Source organism: Furipterus horrens, unplaced genomic scaffold (assembly GCF_987537825.1).
Source record: "Furipterus horrens unplaced genomic scaffold, mFurHor1.1.pri manual_scaffold_15, whole genome shotgun sequence".
Classification (NCBI taxonomy): domain Eukaryota; kingdom Metazoa; phylum Chordata; class Mammalia; order Chiroptera; family Furipteridae; genus Furipterus; species Furipterus horrens.
Genome location: NW_028327185.1, coordinates 19075000 through 19091688, shown reverse-complemented (window position 1 = coordinate 19091688; position 16689 = coordinate 19075000). Strand labels below are relative to the sequence as shown.

General features: G+C 51.4%; 1 protein-coding gene across 1 annotated transcript in view; it reads left to right on the top strand.

The window, feature by feature from the left end:
- The window catches only part of SIPA1L2 (signal induced proliferation associated 1 like 2), a 182693-nt gene extending 175604 nt beyond the window's left edge, over nucleotides 1-7089 (top strand). Inside the window, exons 20-23 of the mRNA XM_090263474.1 lie at nucleotides 3342-3395; nucleotides 3914-4037; nucleotides 5019-5100; nucleotides 6334-7089. Of these exons, the coding sequence (XP_090119600.1) occupies nucleotides 3342-3395; nucleotides 3914-4037; nucleotides 5019-5100; nucleotides 6334-6480 (407 nt within the window). The 3' untranslated portion in view covers nucleotides 6481-7089. The remainder of the gene's footprint in view (nucleotides 1-3341; nucleotides 3396-3913; nucleotides 4038-5018; nucleotides 5101-6333) is intronic.
- Nucleotides 7090-16689: the final 9600 nt, after the last annotated feature.

Below are 16689 nucleotides of genomic sequence, written 5' to 3'. Positions count from 1 at the left end.
GGCCACGGAGGTCAGCTCTTTGTCCTTGGAGGCGTGGGTGCCGCCTCCCGTAGGCGTGGGTATGTGTGTGTACGCCAGACACGGGCCGAGTTAACGACTCACTTGTCAGGTGCCACGGCAGGACTGAAATAGTCCACGTAAGTGTATTTTCTGAAAAAATCGAATTTATACTTCAAACTTGTCCTACATGCCCTTGGTTTCTTAGAGCATAATAAGCATAAGTTGTTATGATCAGAATGTTTTCAGTTCTGGGGCTTCAGCTTACAGTCGATAAAGTGGTTGCAGTTACCGATACTTAACTACTGATGAAGTTACTCTGATATGTGTGTGTTGTGTGCACAGAAGCATAAAAGTGTGACATCGTGTGTAACTCCTAAGGTAAAAATAATTTGTTAAGAAAAGAGAAAAGAAGAAATGAGACAGCTACTTAGATGGTAAATGCAAAGTTAATTTAATAAAGTAAACTGACTTATCTCAAAAGCAAGAAAGTTGTTTTAGGTCAAGAACAATGGTTACATGTAAATGAAGAATAATCCCAGCGCGTGCTTGCTTTATTGCGCAGACTCAGATTCAGGACCGTTATCTCTCTACGTTCATCAGCGGCTGCGGGAGGCCTACACCAAAGTATTTTACATTTAAAGCGCAGTGTAACCTTTATTTTCCTTTCCTGGTAGTCATTTAAGTCAGTTTTCTACAGTTTGATAAGCACAGCTGTCAGAATCAGAGCCTTTATTTTCCTAAAGGTGGTTAAAAGCCCCAGCTTTGCTTTACTTTGCGGGAGCGGCAAAGACGCACCAGGACAGCCTTGTTTGCGGAAATGGGCTTAGCCTCGTGGGGCCTGAGGCTGGCAGGTCCTACCCGGCACGGCACGTGTGTCCTCCGAGGCCACGCCCTGGGCAGCCTGACCGCGTGTTCAGAGCCCTCGCCCCGCAGGCCCGGCTCGGCCTGGCACTGGTCACCCTCACGGCGCTCCCCAGCCCGGCGGCCTTCCCGGGACAATTTGCAGGCCGCTGCTTTGCCGCCTCAGCTCTGGATTGACATGAAATTGCCTATTGACTGTGCTTCCTCTTTTTAATGCTAAATGCGCTCAAATAAGAAACTTGACATTAAACCAGGTTTTTAAAAGTCTATTTAAAGGGATTGATTGTTTCCTGTGTAAGCCGCGCGTGCGGTCCCTCCTTAGTCAGACAGACTTGCACAGAAGGCTGGGACTGGATCCGCGCAGAGCGTGGGCGGCAGTCTCTCTGCTGTGCTGACTGTTCACGCAAGGTTCACGCACCCGCGCCTCCCTTCCTTACAGTTTTGTCTGTGCCGTTTGGTTCCATGTCAGTAATTACTTAGTTACGGAATATTTATCATCCCGGAAATAAGCTGTGGCGAAATAAAGCTTCCACTGGACACTGTCACTGAGATTAGCTGTTTGACGGAGGAGTTTCATGCCTGTTCCCAGTCAAGCCACGTTCTGTTTGCAGTTCAGCCTCCCAAGCTTTTCAGATCCAGAGTGAAATCACATTGCTGACAGAACTCTCTTTTTGGCTTCTTGCCTCCTGACCCCAGGACCCGGTTTCCCCCCGAGGAACGTTTGAATAACTGCCAGTAGCAAGTTCTGTTCATGTCAGATATGCGGGTATTTTATCAAGTTAGGTAAAAATAGATGAAGTAGGCAAAGGCATTCTTATTCAGATATTTATGCTGGACCATCAGACTCAAATACATTAGAAAGATAGAAGCTATGTGAGTTATCACCGGGTTGCATAAAATATGGATGAGGCCATGGAACTCTTAAACGTGAGAAATCACTTTATCTTCTTTTGACATTTTTTTCCCCAATAGTTAAATTCACTGTGGAATAAAAATACATCTGCTGTTGATTTTTGTTTAAGTGTGAGGTGTTCCTTCTTTGGGGCCACCACAGAGCAGAGGGCTACCATGTATGTTGTGGCCGCCGAGGCCCCGCTCAGCCCTTGTAGAGCTGCTCGCCCTCGGTCAACACGTCCATCATTCCTGCCCCATCTCTGCTGTCCCATCCTGTCCCGTGTAGAAGTAGCCAATGACCGTATAATTTTATTAATCTTAATTACAAATTATCGCCTCGTCTGCAAAAACCAAACCGGGAGCAGCATTGCCTCAGGGATGTCTAGTTACAGAACGTTGGTCACGTTGTAGGAGATAGGAAGTGTGCAGGACATCCCTCAAGCTTTGCAGAAGTGTCGGGTGAGGGACACCTGCGTACCTGTCAGAGGGGTGGCTCAGGAACACGGGGTGCGAGGCTGGACGACTTCCTCTGCGATCCATCACCCCGGCGAGACCCGGCCGCTGCTGGGCACTTCCAGCTCAGTGCCCGTTCCAGCCCGGCTTCCCCTGGGAGCTCCTGGCTGCCTGCGCCACCGCCGTCACCGCCGCCACCACCCTTCCCAGTGAACAGGGAGCGTGTGACCCTCCACAAACCAGACAGGCAGGTACTTCATTAGACAACGTGTCCAGCAGCCAGAGGGAAATGGGGGGGGGGGGGTTCAGTTAAGAACAGAGCGCCTCTGACAGGGACCCCATGCAGTTTCTCAGCCATTAATCAAATCATATGAAAAAGACGCCAGCATGTAATACACCGCTTTGTCCCTTGGATCCCAACTGTAGAAGCAAATGCCTGCTCAGGCACGAGGGACAGAGAAGCTGGGAGTGGGGGCTGTGGATAATTAGCGAGTCCTTGCTCTCGCCTCCACCTCATTCAAACGCAGGACGTTTCTCTGCGTGCCAGTCAGCATTTCTGGACCAGTGTTCGACCCCCAGAGCTGGGCCAGCCTGGTGCCAGTTTAGAAGGATATTTTATTCCCTTTCCTGCCTAGTGCTCGCATCATCGACTGGAGTTTCTGGTACCAGGAATAGAAGTGGCCCTGTGCTCAGGGCAGTCACACTGGTCACGGTTACTGCTGGGCCTCAGGCTTCCTCTGCAGGTTTCTAGTGACATTACGTAGCTAATCTATCGTCTCCACTGTCTTCACATTCATGGCGTGGGCTACTTAAGCAAACCCACGGTGCTCACGCAGTCTGTGTGCGAGTGTGTTACACACCCCTTATCTCTGTTGTGCCCAAGAGCCATGCATCCAGCCAGGACCATTACACATGAAATGCATAATCTAACCACACTGCTTGGCCCTGCATAACATTGGCTCTCTGCTACTCCTGGTGTGGCAGGACACATACACGTACAGATACGTCCACACACACAAGGGCACACTAGCTGGATTTCACAGGACCCGGTTATTGGAGCCTTACGTGGGCCCCGAAGGCTCTCAAGTGCACAGAGATTACTGTTCATAGGAAAATTCTAAATCTTATTCCAGGTGTTGATTCAGACGAAGAACTGGGTCTGCTCTATCACCACACGTCCTATCTAGGTGATTGTCTGGGCTGATCACGGGCTCTCGGTAGTCTGTAACCTTTTCTTTATATTTGATGTGTCTGCACGTCTGCATGGTTACTCGCGCTCGGAGGGTTGGGTGTGCCCAGGGGAGGTGTCTCAAGGATGCTCCCTGGTTTGGGGGGAACGTGAGGAGAGGTCGTCTCCTTGGTCCTGTGAATCCACTGAGTCACCGGCCGCCAGCACTAGTCCCTGCGCCAGCAGCCACTTTGGCACCTGTCGGGATGTGAAAAGAAGAAAGCACGTTGGCTCCAGCCCACCCAGTGTCTGCTGACCATCCTGGCTGTGCTGTGCATGTGCCATGCAGCCCGGAGGGACAGCCCATGAAGTGCTTTCTCATTGTCAGCAGCTTGCCTGAGTCTGCTTCTCTTGGTCTCATTAACTGATTTGGGGTAAGGGGAGGTTTTATGTAATTGCGAAGTTCATTTCCACAAAGGACTATTACATTGCCATGGAGTTATTCCTAACCTCCCTCCTGTGCCTCTCCCTCCACAGACCAGAGAGTGGCATCCTTCTGCACCCTGCCCCTCATGCAGCATGCACAGGGCTTGCACGGGGCCCAGGAGCTGCCTCTGTGTGTCGATCCGGGTGGCAGCAAGGACTTCATGGACGCAGCTGGGTACGTGAGCCCTGTGGGTCCCCTGCCTTTCTCTGTCCCGAGCCCCAGTGATTAACAGGGGTAAGCTAACTGCAGGCAGCCAGAGACCATGGCCACCGGGGGCTTCTCTGGACCTTCAGACCCCAGGGAAGCCAGAGACCATGACCACAGAGGGCTCCCTGGTCCTTCAGAACCCAGAGGAGGGTCAGGGTGGGACTGACCCGCTCCTCCCTTGCTAGGGTGGACAGGGCTTAGTGCAACTGCTCTGCTCCATGGTGGGTCCCACCCACCAAGATATGCAGGCCGTGCCTGTGGTATGAGGCTTCCCTGCAGAGTGGGGGCCTGGGGTCTGCATCTGCCGCCTAATTTCTATGACAGGACCAAACAGGGACACCTCACCGATCAGCCTTCCACCTGCCGGGCTGAGCATGCTGATCTGGCAAGAACACGCTTCCTCCCAGAACCCTGGTCCTTGACATGGCCTCACACCTTCCCCTGAATGTGTCAAAACGGGCCACATCCCCCCCATGCTCCTGACATGCTTATCAAGCCCACAGACTATACGTTCTTTACCTGTATTACTCATCCCTAATTCCAGCTTGTCTGTGAACTTGAGTAACCAGTTAACTTGTGCATTCACCTTGGTAATGACAAAGGAAGGCAGATTGGGGAAATTGAGTCTATATTTGGTTCCCAGAACTTCATTCTGGTCTGTATAGTCTCCACGACATTTATTGAGATAATCTATCTTTTGTTTTCTTACCAACATATGTGCCTAGAGAGATTCTGAAACCCATTTAAATCAGTAGAGATGGGGGTAGGGGAGCTTTTCTGCCAAAGTAACTATATGCCCACTCTCCAAATCTGATGTATTATTATTTATTTTCTTACTGGGCTCTAAGCACATGAAATGATTTTAGAGTGAAAATCTAGGAACAGAAATACTGAGTGATGTGTCTTGACATCAGAGCTCTGGATCTCTAATTCTGTCCTCATCCGTAGGGAGCGGTCCCCATCAACGCTGACGGGCAAAGTCAATCAGCTGGAGCTGATTCTTCGGCAGCTGCAGACTGACCTGCGGAAGGTAACGCAATCCACCTGTTAGAAGGCCGTAGTCAGAACTCTTCCTATTACACAACCAGCACCCATACCTACTAGAAATAAAAACGAGGATAGCCACCGTCATCCAAACCCAACAACAAACAGAAAGGAGACCCACGTTCTCCATCTGTTGTTGGGCCTGCAGCTAACCCTTTAACATTGTAGGGGACACGAGGCTTCACTAAGGGGAGCCCTCAGGGCGGCCAGACCTCAGAGTGAGGCGCACATGCAGCAGGCCGCTCGGTTTCCGCCCACGAGGGTGAGCGGACCTAAGGGGAGTTCCTTGTGGCCAGAAAGCCTGGTGTTCCCAAGCTGCTGACTCCCGAGGCCCCTCGCCCCCTCCAAACCCTGCTCTGCACATCAGCCTGCGTGTGTCAGGCGCAGAAGTGAGAGGACTCCACACACATCTGCTGGCTGGGTCCCCAGCACTGTGGGTGGAGTGGCGGGTGGGGAGGGGAGCTGCCGCAGGAAGGGCTTTCTCATTGTGGTCGTTTTGTTAAAAAGGAGAAATCCCAGCAGGTGCAGATGATGATGGAAAAGGTCTAGTTGGGAAGGAAATTACGGTGAGGATGCAGTGGGAGGGGAAGGCCCGGTCCAGAACACAGGGAGGGAGCTGGCCTTGGCCAGAGTGGGGACAGTTCCTATGAAGTTAGAGTGGAGCATTGCATGTGTGTACACATGCGTCTGTGCAGCTGTGCACACACCCCCACACCCATGTAGTCCAGACAGAGGTAGGTTGGCATAGTTCTCTGGTCATTGCTTTTCTCCATCCCAAGCTCGATGGTAGGGAGGAATGTTTAAGGATAGAGAATAAGGTGTTGATAGAGGCTACAGGGACTGGGTATATTTGGTGGGTTTGCCAAGCAAGGTCAAAGGGGCATTTGAATTTTCAGCCTGCATTAGTGATGTCTTTCAGCAGAGTTCTCTGTTTTTCTCCAGCCAATGGTCCCAGTCCGCCTGGTAGGAAGGGGAGGTTTCCCAGGACACAGACTTTCCAGAGCTAGTTCTGGGACAGTCCCGGGCACGCTGGCACGGCCAGCCACCCTGTCAGCAGCTGCATGTGTAGGCCGGTTGGAGAGTTGAAATTGGCCAATATTAGCATTTAGATGGGAAATTAAAACAAGGAGCAAGAGACAAGAAGTAGAGAGAGGACTCCATGCGAAGCTCGAGGAAGGGTGCCACCGAGCCGCTGACGCGTCCTTGTGTGCCCTCACAGGAGAAGCAGGACAAGGCGGTCCTGCAGGCGGAGGTGCAGCACCTGCGGCAGGACAACAGGAGGCTGCAGGAGGAGTCGCAGACAGCCACCGCCCAGCTGCGCAAGTTCACCGAGTGGTTCTTCAGCACCATTGACAAGAAGTCCTAGCCAGGCCATCCCCGGCAGGGGGGCCGCTGGGAAGGGGCTGACGTGCGGTTTCAGCCAGACTTTTAGCCAGTTGCGAAGTCTTTGCTGTCCCACCGTGTCTAGCACCACGCCCCCGTGGCGGGAGGGGACCATGTCCTTCCTCGGGGGCGTCGTGAACGCGGAGGGATCGCCAGTGTGAAGGTGAATGTAACTCCCGTGTCGAGATGAATGTAACCCCGGTGTCAGCTTAGCCCTCTTCTTGTAGATGCTACTAAGCAGTGCTCCGCTGAAGGGTTTTATTTCCTAGATTTCAGCTGCCCTGGTAGAGACATTAAGGCAGTGCGCCATCGCTCGGGCTTTAGAAGTGTAAAGTAAACACAAAACAAATAATCAGACATATACTTTAATGTAAAGGTGCTCTATTTTTTTGGATGTACAGTAGCTTTATCTCCACAGCCACGTTATAGCAATAAGCAGAAGGCACAGTCAGGAGTCGGGAGTCAGGAGAGCCGTGTGGGGGAGCAGAAGGCACCGTCGTGTTTAACTCTGGTTCGAGTGCGGTTACTTTAGAGGCTTATTTATTCACAGGAGCAGACCGTGCCTGAATATTAACAGTGTTCTGATATAAAAAAAGAACAAAAGATACTCACGCCTTGTAAATGGCTCCCTAAGTAGTCCCTTCAGTGTCCGTCCACGTTTGTATAGTTAACGCTCTGCTGCGGAGCCAAGGAGGCCTGCTCACTAGCTGGAAGGCGCGTGCGTGCTGGGAGCCAGCGGGTCACGTGTGCAATGCCAAATTACCTGTGTACAGAGGCTTTGACGAAGTGTCCTGTATTTAACACCCTTATTTAAGCTTATTTAACCTTAATTGTTAATTTTATAAACTCGATGGGACCCGCACTAGGATGGGAGAGGTGCGGGAGCCGCACGCTCCGAGGGGCGGGCTTTCCCGGACCAGAGCGGGACGCAGGGCAGGAATGCTGCCGTAACACCTGGATGCTGCTAGAGACGAGGTCTTCGTATTGCTTTCCCATTTTTAACTGTTCTTTTTGAACTGAACGTACATTTTGCTTTTTTAATAAATGTTTAAAAGAGTCCACATAAGTAATGGTGTTGTCAGGTGAACGTAGACTTTTATGACCTGATCGTATGTGAATTTATTTGGGGTTCTTTGGGGTCTTTATTGAACACTGCTTAGCCGCCTTACACAATCTCAAACTGACTTGAAGAGTAACTAGTATTTATTCATAGCTGTCCGCACCAGACATTGTTCCCTGAACTTTCCATCCACCTCATTTAATCCTAACAATATCCTCACTGGATACTGGTGGGGATACCCATTTCACAGCCTGGTAAACTGAGTCCCAAGGTAAGTGATTTAGCCTTCTGTTGTTTTAAAATTAGAATCTTATTCAACAGAGAATTTGGTATTACTTACAAGACAATACATACACTAAAATTGTAGTTTGAAAAATCACCAGGAAGGGCTAAACCATAACCTCAAATCAAACATAGGACAGAACAAAGACACAGAACGTGGGCCAACGTGGGAAGGGAGCCACAGTCAGGTGCGAAGTCCTCACCTCCTGAGGACCGGAGCCGGGTCAGGAATTCCGAGCAAGCCCGGGGACTCCTGTGGTTTGCCCTGAAAAGGGTTCCTCTGGGGAGGCAGCGCAAGGCTTCGTAAGGCTGTTTCTTGGAAAGGTGCAGGCGCATCCCCAAAATGCACTCTGTGGTGGGGTTCCTCGGAGTCGGGGCAGCTGGGGCCGGTGGCTTTCACCCTCCCCGCCCTTTCCTTCCCATCACTGCATGCCAGGCCCTGCACTCGGAGCGGAAGAGACAGCAGTGACCAAGACCTGCCAGGCCCACCGTCTAACACAGGGACACAGACGTAAGGACCTTCCAGTATGTGAAAGGCAGGACAGAAGAGGCCTTGGACGGGCTCCGTTAAGTAGTTGCATCACAGTGACATTGATGGAGCAGTTTCTGTTGGCAGGGGCTGCTCTGAGGCTGCTGCTGGCCCAGGGCCACCCCACGGGCCAGCTGCTGTGCTCACTCCCTCTGAGGACAAGCGACTGAGATGCAGACAGTGCGCTCAGGGACCGCTGTGCATCAGAGACTCGCCATGGCAGGGGAGCCGGCCCGGGAAGCTGGGGGAAAATGTATAGGAGAAGCACCCAAGGGTCAGAGGCTGCAGAAAGACAGGCTGGGTTGGGAGAGACAGGTAAGAGCCAGCTCGTGAGAGACCTACAGGCCACAGCGCTGTCTGCCTTTCACTCTAAGTGGGAAGGGAGCTGCCGAAACAGGAAAGCAGCGTGATAGGACCTGTACTTGAAAAGAATCATTCTGACTTCCAAAGGAGAAAGGATCGGTGAAGATGGGCATCTGCAAACCTCTCTGCACAGGGCATAGTAAATATTTTGGGAGTCACATACTGTCTCTTGCCTATTTTTAACTTATGATTTACTACCTTTGAAGCTGGAAGAACCATTCTTGGCTTGCAGGCCACCTGCGGGCATCATCGAACAGCCTCTGATATGAAAGTGGAAAAACAAGACCATCAGGTGAGAGACGGCAGACGACCATGAGGTGAAGAAGATGGAGGGGCGAGGGTGGGTCACACTGAAAACTTACTGGTCGCCCTGGCCGCTGAGGCTCAGTTGGAGCCTTGTCCTGTATACCAGAAGGCTGTGCTTTTGATTCCCTGTCAGGGCGCAGACCAAAGTTGCCAGTTCAGTCCCTGCTCGAGGTGCGTACGGGAGGCACCCAATCAGTGTTTCTCTCTCACGTCAACATTCCTCCTTCCCTCTCTCTCTCTCTCTCCCCGCCTTCCCCTTTCTCTGAAATCAATAAGAACATGTCCTCAGGTGAGGATTTTTTAGATCATATTTGTAGGTAGAACCCATAGGACTGCAGTTGGTTTGATTCTCAGGTGAGCCCTGAGCTTGGGAGACGCGGCGGAACAGCATGTTCACCAGGCAGGGTTCCATGAGTCATTCTGGCCGCAGATGGAAGCCTGCCACAGTCGCTCACGTTCCCTACAGGGCCTGGGAGCGGCTCTTCCGTGTTGGTCAGAGCGCAGAACAATGGAATCTGACCCAAATTTGGGAGGATGGAGAGCCCTCCCCCTTACTCATGCAGACAGACCTGTGCGTGAAATCAGAGGTTTTGTTTTTAAGAAATACTTCTCAGCACTAGCAAAACGATAAATCACCTCCCCCGTCAGTCTCCAAAGTGCCTTGCCAAAGAGCACAGCCAGGTGGCTCTGGCCTGGGCAGCTTTCTCTCAGACGGACGTTTCCAGGCAGCACCACGCCGTAGAAAAACCCTGTCACGCTCCCACATCGCAGGGGCCGCGCTGCCTGCCATCCTGGCCCACGCCGCTGGCTACAAACACACCCATAACAACTGAGCACGTTGGCTCTGTAAGGGCGTAGTGCCTACAAACTAAACACTGGGATGTATCCAGTAACAATCATTATTTGTCTTTTAGGGAAATGTCAAGCAGTTTTTGTCCAACCATCTAGTGATCTGTTCTGACAAAGTCAGTTCATATACAAGAGGCTTCTATCCTGCTATTCTCTGTCAGGGAGCATGTTGATCATCAAAAGAGTAAGTTAACTTTGGGGGAGGGCGTACAATACAGTCCTGCCTTTGCTGATACCACAATTTATCTCTTGAAATGGCAGGAGTCTGATGTGCTGCTAGTCCATTAAAATACACAATTTGATTACATATCATTAATAAAGTGTCTTCATCAGACCTGTGAAGCCATAAGCCATTGTGTCTTGTCCATAGAACTAAAAATCAAAGGGATACCTATAAAAAACAGACTAACGCTCTTGGTGGATTCTTCACAAAGAACTAGAGCTGTGGTCAGTAATGGATTACTTGAATATTAAAACCACTTGCTTCTTCTGTAAAATATCTGCCTGAGAAACCTGGAACTCCAATTTAAAGAGAAAACAGACATACAATTGAGACTGACCGACCAAGGAATTCTCTCATTACCAAAGAGGAAGGTATGTCCCCAAAGACAAGCCACCACCCGTGGCAAAGCCATCCTCTGCTGTGGCGGTCACCGCAGAATGCGTCCGTGTGAACCCGTCTAAGAGACGAAGGCCACCCCTTTTAGTCCCAACTTTCAAATCAGGCCAGTGTTCTTTAGAATTTCCTGGTTGGAGTGGGAGGAGGTGATGGTTTTTCCTGGTGCTTTGCTTTCACTGATTAGTAAGAAACGGTAAGTTCCAACTGTAGATTTTGTACTTAAATTTAAAACCATTCCCCTGCATCAGGGCACACAATCAGGCATACCACTTACGAGCAGGAAAGAAAGGAGGCTTGACTGGGTTTAATTCAACACAAGGTTAGACGCAGGGAGGAGGTCAATGTGCGTGCATTTGATCCACCAAAGGAAAATGGGAAGAAGCCTGCCGAGATCCAAGGAAAGCATTAAGTTTCTGACCTCTGACCTCCAAATTAACCCAAAGACCAGGCTTCTTGACTGTGAATCATAGGAATTAGGCACAAAGAAAACCTATGAATTTTATAAAAGATTTAAAGGAGCATCAACTGCAAAGGTGAAATTCTTATATTTTAACATATAAGATCTGGGGACTTAAAAGTTTCTTTTTAAAATGTCTTTAAAACCCCCTCCACTTCAACTGAATATAAGAAAATGGATTGCCCCCTTAAATCCTTACAGTCAAAGTTTTGATACCATGATTAGCATCTGCAGACTGAAGGGCACTGCCCTCCGCTTCCCCTCCCTGATGGCAGAGACCTGCCTGACATCTGCAGGACAGCTTGGTTTGGCAGAAGAGCAAGTGAGAAATAATCAGCCCCCTTGGACATGCAGATGTCCTCTGGGGCTAAATCAGCTGGTTGTTAGAGGACATCATGAAGGGTTAGACAACCAGTGTCCTGGACACCCAGACCCATCCGTCAGGCACCGGCGTCAGGCGCTCCACCAGCCCCCTGGGGAAGGAAGGCTGTGTGCCGAGGGGGATTCAGGGTGGGGGTATTCCAGTGAATTGCCTGCCTGGCCTAACCCGTCCCTGGCTCCGGCAATAGCCATAAACACACACCTACAGGTGGAGACAGCAGACCCTCGAGGAGTCTCCTCCATTTCTCCATGTGACATAAATTGCCCCTGGGCAGCAGGGTCTCGCCCCTCTTCCCCACGACCATAATCACTGGTAGCAAACCAAGCAGGATGCAGCTGAACGTGCCATTACATTAGAATAATTAAACATGGAGCTCCATGCCATTCTAGGTCCTGATTAAACACCTCGTAGAAGTCATTACCAAGCCCCAACTGGGCCGAGGGCTTTCCAAACAGATGAAAACCCACAACCCTGCTGCCACAGATAGGAGACTGTAGACAGGCATTGAGAAAACGATACGGCAGCGCTGCTCCGGAGCGGAAGAGGCACTTCCTGAAGCGGGCCAGAGAAGTCAGGCTGAACCCCTCAGCTCCCGCCTGGCCCGTTTTTGTTGTTATTCTTACACTATCTGAAGGCCGTTGTTCAGCCAGGAACATCCTAAAACCACAGCGTTTCTGAGTGGGGCGAGGGGAGCGAATAGAGGGAGGCTTGGTGGTGGCCCACTTACCAAGGCTGGCACGGGTGGGCCGCCCTGCTTCTAGTTCCATTGTCAAGATGAGCTCTGAAACGGAGTGTTTCTCCCTAAAGCAGATTTGTATATACTGTCCTTTCAAAGCAAGAGCCCCTTACGTGATTTGCCCTGATTTGTAAAACTGAACTGAACTTGGCTTCCCTAATTACTGCTGTTTCTTTGTTTGCATGGAGATTATTCCTGCCAATGACACGTACTTCCAACTGTGATGTTCTGTTTAAAAACTATCCGATAATGTAGCCGTGTATGGAAAGATGTCTGCCACAATTCTACCTTCACTTGTCATCGAACCAACTTGGGTGCATGAGCTTGGTTCTACTGTAGAAATACGTGCTATTAATGGATGTGAACATTGAACTTACAGATGCACACTTTATTCACAAAGTCTTTGCCAATATATATGACCATTTTCGATATTCTTGCTTGAAAATTTTGACTTATCCAGCCCTCCTGCCATAAATAACCTTTGGCTCTTATAGAAACCTGTCCTCGTCAATCTTCTCTGAGAGATCTTCGTACCTGGCCTTGTTCCCTCCTCGTGGCGCACCTTGTGGTGAACTGTATTGTAAATGGAGACGATGGCCCTGACTGGTGTGGCTCAGCAGGTTGGGTGTCCGCAGAGCGAAAGGCCGCTGATTCAATTCCCAATCAGAACACGTGCCTGGGTTGTGGGTTCATTCCCCAATCAGGACGCATACAAGAGGCAGCCGATCAATGTTTCTCTCTCACACCAATGCTTCTCTCCCTCCCTTTCTCCCTCCCTCTCTCTCTCTCTGAAAAAATATAAATGAAATCTTTAAAAAAATAAAAAGATTGAGAAGGGACAAGTTTTGGTGAGAACACAGAAATTGGAACTCCTGTGCTTTGTTGTGTTAAATGATGCAGCCACTGTGGGAAACAGTATGGCAGGTCCTCAAAAAAATTAAACATAGCATTACCATATGATCCAGCAATTCCATTTCTGGTCACTACCCAAAATAATTGAAATCAGAGACTCAGATATTTGCACAGTAGCATCATTCACAGTAGCCAAAAGGGGGAAGCAACTCCAGTGCCCATGAATGGATGAATGGATAAACAAAATGTGATCCATCCATACAATGGAATTTTATTCAACCCTAAAAAGGAAGGAAATTCGGACACAGTATACCACGTGGATGAAACTTGGAGACATTATGCTGAGTGAAATAAGCTATCACAAAAGGCTAAGTACTGTATGGCTCCATTCACAGGTGGTCCCGAGAGTGGTCACATTCACAGAGACAGGACCAGTGGTGGCCAAGGGCCAGGGTCGGGGGAGGGGCGAGCACCGGCGGTTTAATGGGCATTGAGTTTCAGTTTGGGAAGATGGAAACTGTTCTGTGGTGGATGGTGGTGATGGCTGCACACAGCGTGAATGTGCGTAATGCCGTATAGCTACTCACTTAAAATGGTGAAGATACGCATTTCACCACAATTGAAAATAAATAATTTCTTTGAAAAGGAGAGGGATGGGGCCTTGAATGAGTTAGGTTGTGGGGACTTGAGATGGACAAGCACAGAGAAACCAGGAAGGTTAATCTCACCCAAAATAGACACTTGTTGGAACAAGTACAGGAAGAACCAAATGCCACTAAAGTGCGCTTTGGATGTTAAAGAGCAGCCAGACTTTGATCGATGGCCGTAGATTCAGAGAGAAGAGACATCACTCCAAGAAGCTCCGCTCGGGAGGCCCGCAAGAGAAGCAATGGGGAGAAGAAGGCCTCTCTGAAGAGTGATTAATTTGGTAATTAATGCATAGAAGAGGAGGGAAGAGGGATTCTGAAATGTTTGCTCCAGGCCCGATGTTTTAACAGCTTGCGGCATCTGGTAGGATAGTGAGGTTGGATGGGCTACACAGATCAGATGCCAGTGCAGCAGGGAAAAAGGTAATCGATGAACAGCTCTGGGGGCTGAGGGGTCAGCAGCCCGGAAACCATGGGCAAGAAAAGGCTTGGAAAGAAGAAATGGGCCGTGAGGAGAAGGGAGGAAGGAGAACCACAGAGCTGGAAGGGCCCGGCCCCTCACTTCATCGAGGAGAAGACTAAATCTTCGACAGACTGAGGGCTGGGAGATGCGGGCAGGCCGTGTCTATGACATGTCCTGCGATGAGGGCGCCCTGTGGCCGTATCAAAAGGAAATGTTGTTTGTGAATTTAGGGCACTGTGGTGCTTCGGATAAGGATATCTTCATTTACTCAAAGATTTGTTTCATCCTGGTCAAGTTAGGACCATGAAGACTTGAGAAGCAAAAATAAGAAAGCATGGCGATGCCTTTGAGATGAACGATTATTGGGGAAACTCAAATTTTTCTATGCTTCCTTTAATCAAAACCCCTACCCTGTTGGACGTGCTTCCAGCCTGGCTTCCACAGTCACCTCCAGCCCAGCCATCGAACACCTGAGCACATCCGGGCACAGATGTCCACAGGGCGGTTTTTGGGCTCTCCATCGCCTCCCTGCTCCGCACTAAGGAGGAAGAGCCAGCCCCGCCCTGCACACAGCTGCCAGACCAGCAGGGAAAGCAGATGGAATCTGTGCCCGTGGAGGACTTGGGTCAGGTCCCGCCTGGCCCCACTTGCACGTAGAACCTCCTGGGACTGGACGCTGACTCACGAGCGAGGACCTTTACCTGGGAACGTCGAGGTTAACCAGTGCCGTCAGCAGTTTTCTAAAGGCTAATGAAGACAAGATGTCTGCGGGTGTTTTCAGAGAACATTTGGGCTCCTGAGGGGCCACGCTTGCTTTTGGGGAGCTGGGAAATGTCCGCTGGGGCTGACTGCTGCAGGGATGGAGGGTAGAGTTCACCAGGTGCTCCTTCAATGGCCTCAGCAGGGAGCACCAGCCGATGGACTGGTCCCACGGTCTTGGCTGGCGCCACCGCCCAGGGTGCAAATCACATCTGGAAATAAGGGGTCAGTTACCTTAGATGGTTGCCTGGACAGGATATAAAACCTCCCCGCCGGCACCAGTTTCCTGTCCCTGCGGCCCTTCACCGAAGGCGTGTGCACGTCGAGATCAGAAGGGGCAGAGCCTGCCTCAGGAGGAGGACGACGGAGAAGCCCTGCCCTGGGAGCTTGCTGCTCTCAGCTGGGTTGCCACCAGGGTGGCAGCTGGCAGAAGCCAGGTAGCCACAGCCTGTACTTTCTAAGGGTGACAGTGGGGCCTAGAACATACTGTCCAGGATCAGAAAACCCTAGGAAAGAAATCTCATTTCTCAGCAGGATCTAGGAACCAGATAATTAATGGAGAGGATTCTCAAGTGCAGTTTTAGTGCTTTGTTCCCAGACTGACCTGAATGGGCAGTATCCCACTGTGACAGAACTCCTAACCTCCGCCATGATGACACCCCCTTCCCCCTCCCGTCCCCTCTTCCTCCCCTCCCCATTCTCCCCGCCAGCCCCAGCCGCAGCTCCCTCTCACTCACCCGGACCCTGTTATGAACACCTGCTGTGCAGCAGACTCCGCCGGGCATTGGGGGTACAGCCGGGGTCCATCCCTAAGGAGGTGGTGATCCATGGGAGAGATGACGTCATCAGCAGAGACACACGAGTCACCAAGAGGAGGTGACAGCACATCCCCGGTCCTCACCCCGCCCTCACGGAGTCCTTGCTTCAGCTCCCACCGCATCCCTTGGAGCAGAGCAGGGACCAGGCACTGTCCGGGCAGGACAGGAAAAACGAGAGGCAGTAACGCCACCTTACACCGTGGGCGCCAGACAGACAATGTGGGGGTCAGTTTTGTGAAGACTTTGCTCTGTGCACCAAGGGGATGGACGAACATGTCTCCTTTCACACCCACGGAGCTGCACAGCCAGCGTGGCGGAAACCGCACCCTCGGGCACGCGGTCCTGAGTCAGCCGCCTGTGTGTCCCCTGGGGCTCGTTCAGCATCGGCAGCAGAAACGCGGGGACACAGGAAACATTGTTACATGGGAACCCCAGGCAGCAGAATGGCACAGCATCAGTGCCCCTGGCCCCCCACCCCTGGGCACCCCCAGCCCCTGCCCTGCCTGGGCCACCAGGGCCAGGTGGGACGAGGGGAGGCGGGGCCTAGGGAGGCACCGGGAGACTTGGGTGGTGGGTCCTCCCTCCCCGTCCTCCTGGAACATCCAGCTCTTTGGTGGAGATGCAGACCCAGGCTCCCTGTGAGCCTCAGACTCACAGTGGCCTGGGCGTCCACGGAGCCACGAACTCAGGTGCCAAGGAGCCCGACCTGAGCTTTCCCAGCCAGGGGCCAGCCAGCTCGTTTTAAGGGATGCCAGCAGCCTCCCTTGCCAAAGTAAACGCCTGCAGTGAAAGCATTTGCTCCCCTCTCCGAGTTTTAAATTTTTAAACCCGGCAGAAACAGAAGCAATCCGAGGCCCGTGCCTGGCCCCTGCAGGTGTCCAGAAGCGGTTGCCCAGCCCGAGTCCCTCTGGAGGCCAGGGAACAGCTGGCAGGCTGCTCCCGCTTGTGCTGCTTCAGGGGAGACCATGCAGGGGTGCGCACCACACCTTAGTCTGCGCCAGAGCTGCTGAATCATAATCGACAAGCGCGGGGCTGGGACTCCGAGCCTCCGAAATGCAATCGTCCCTCCA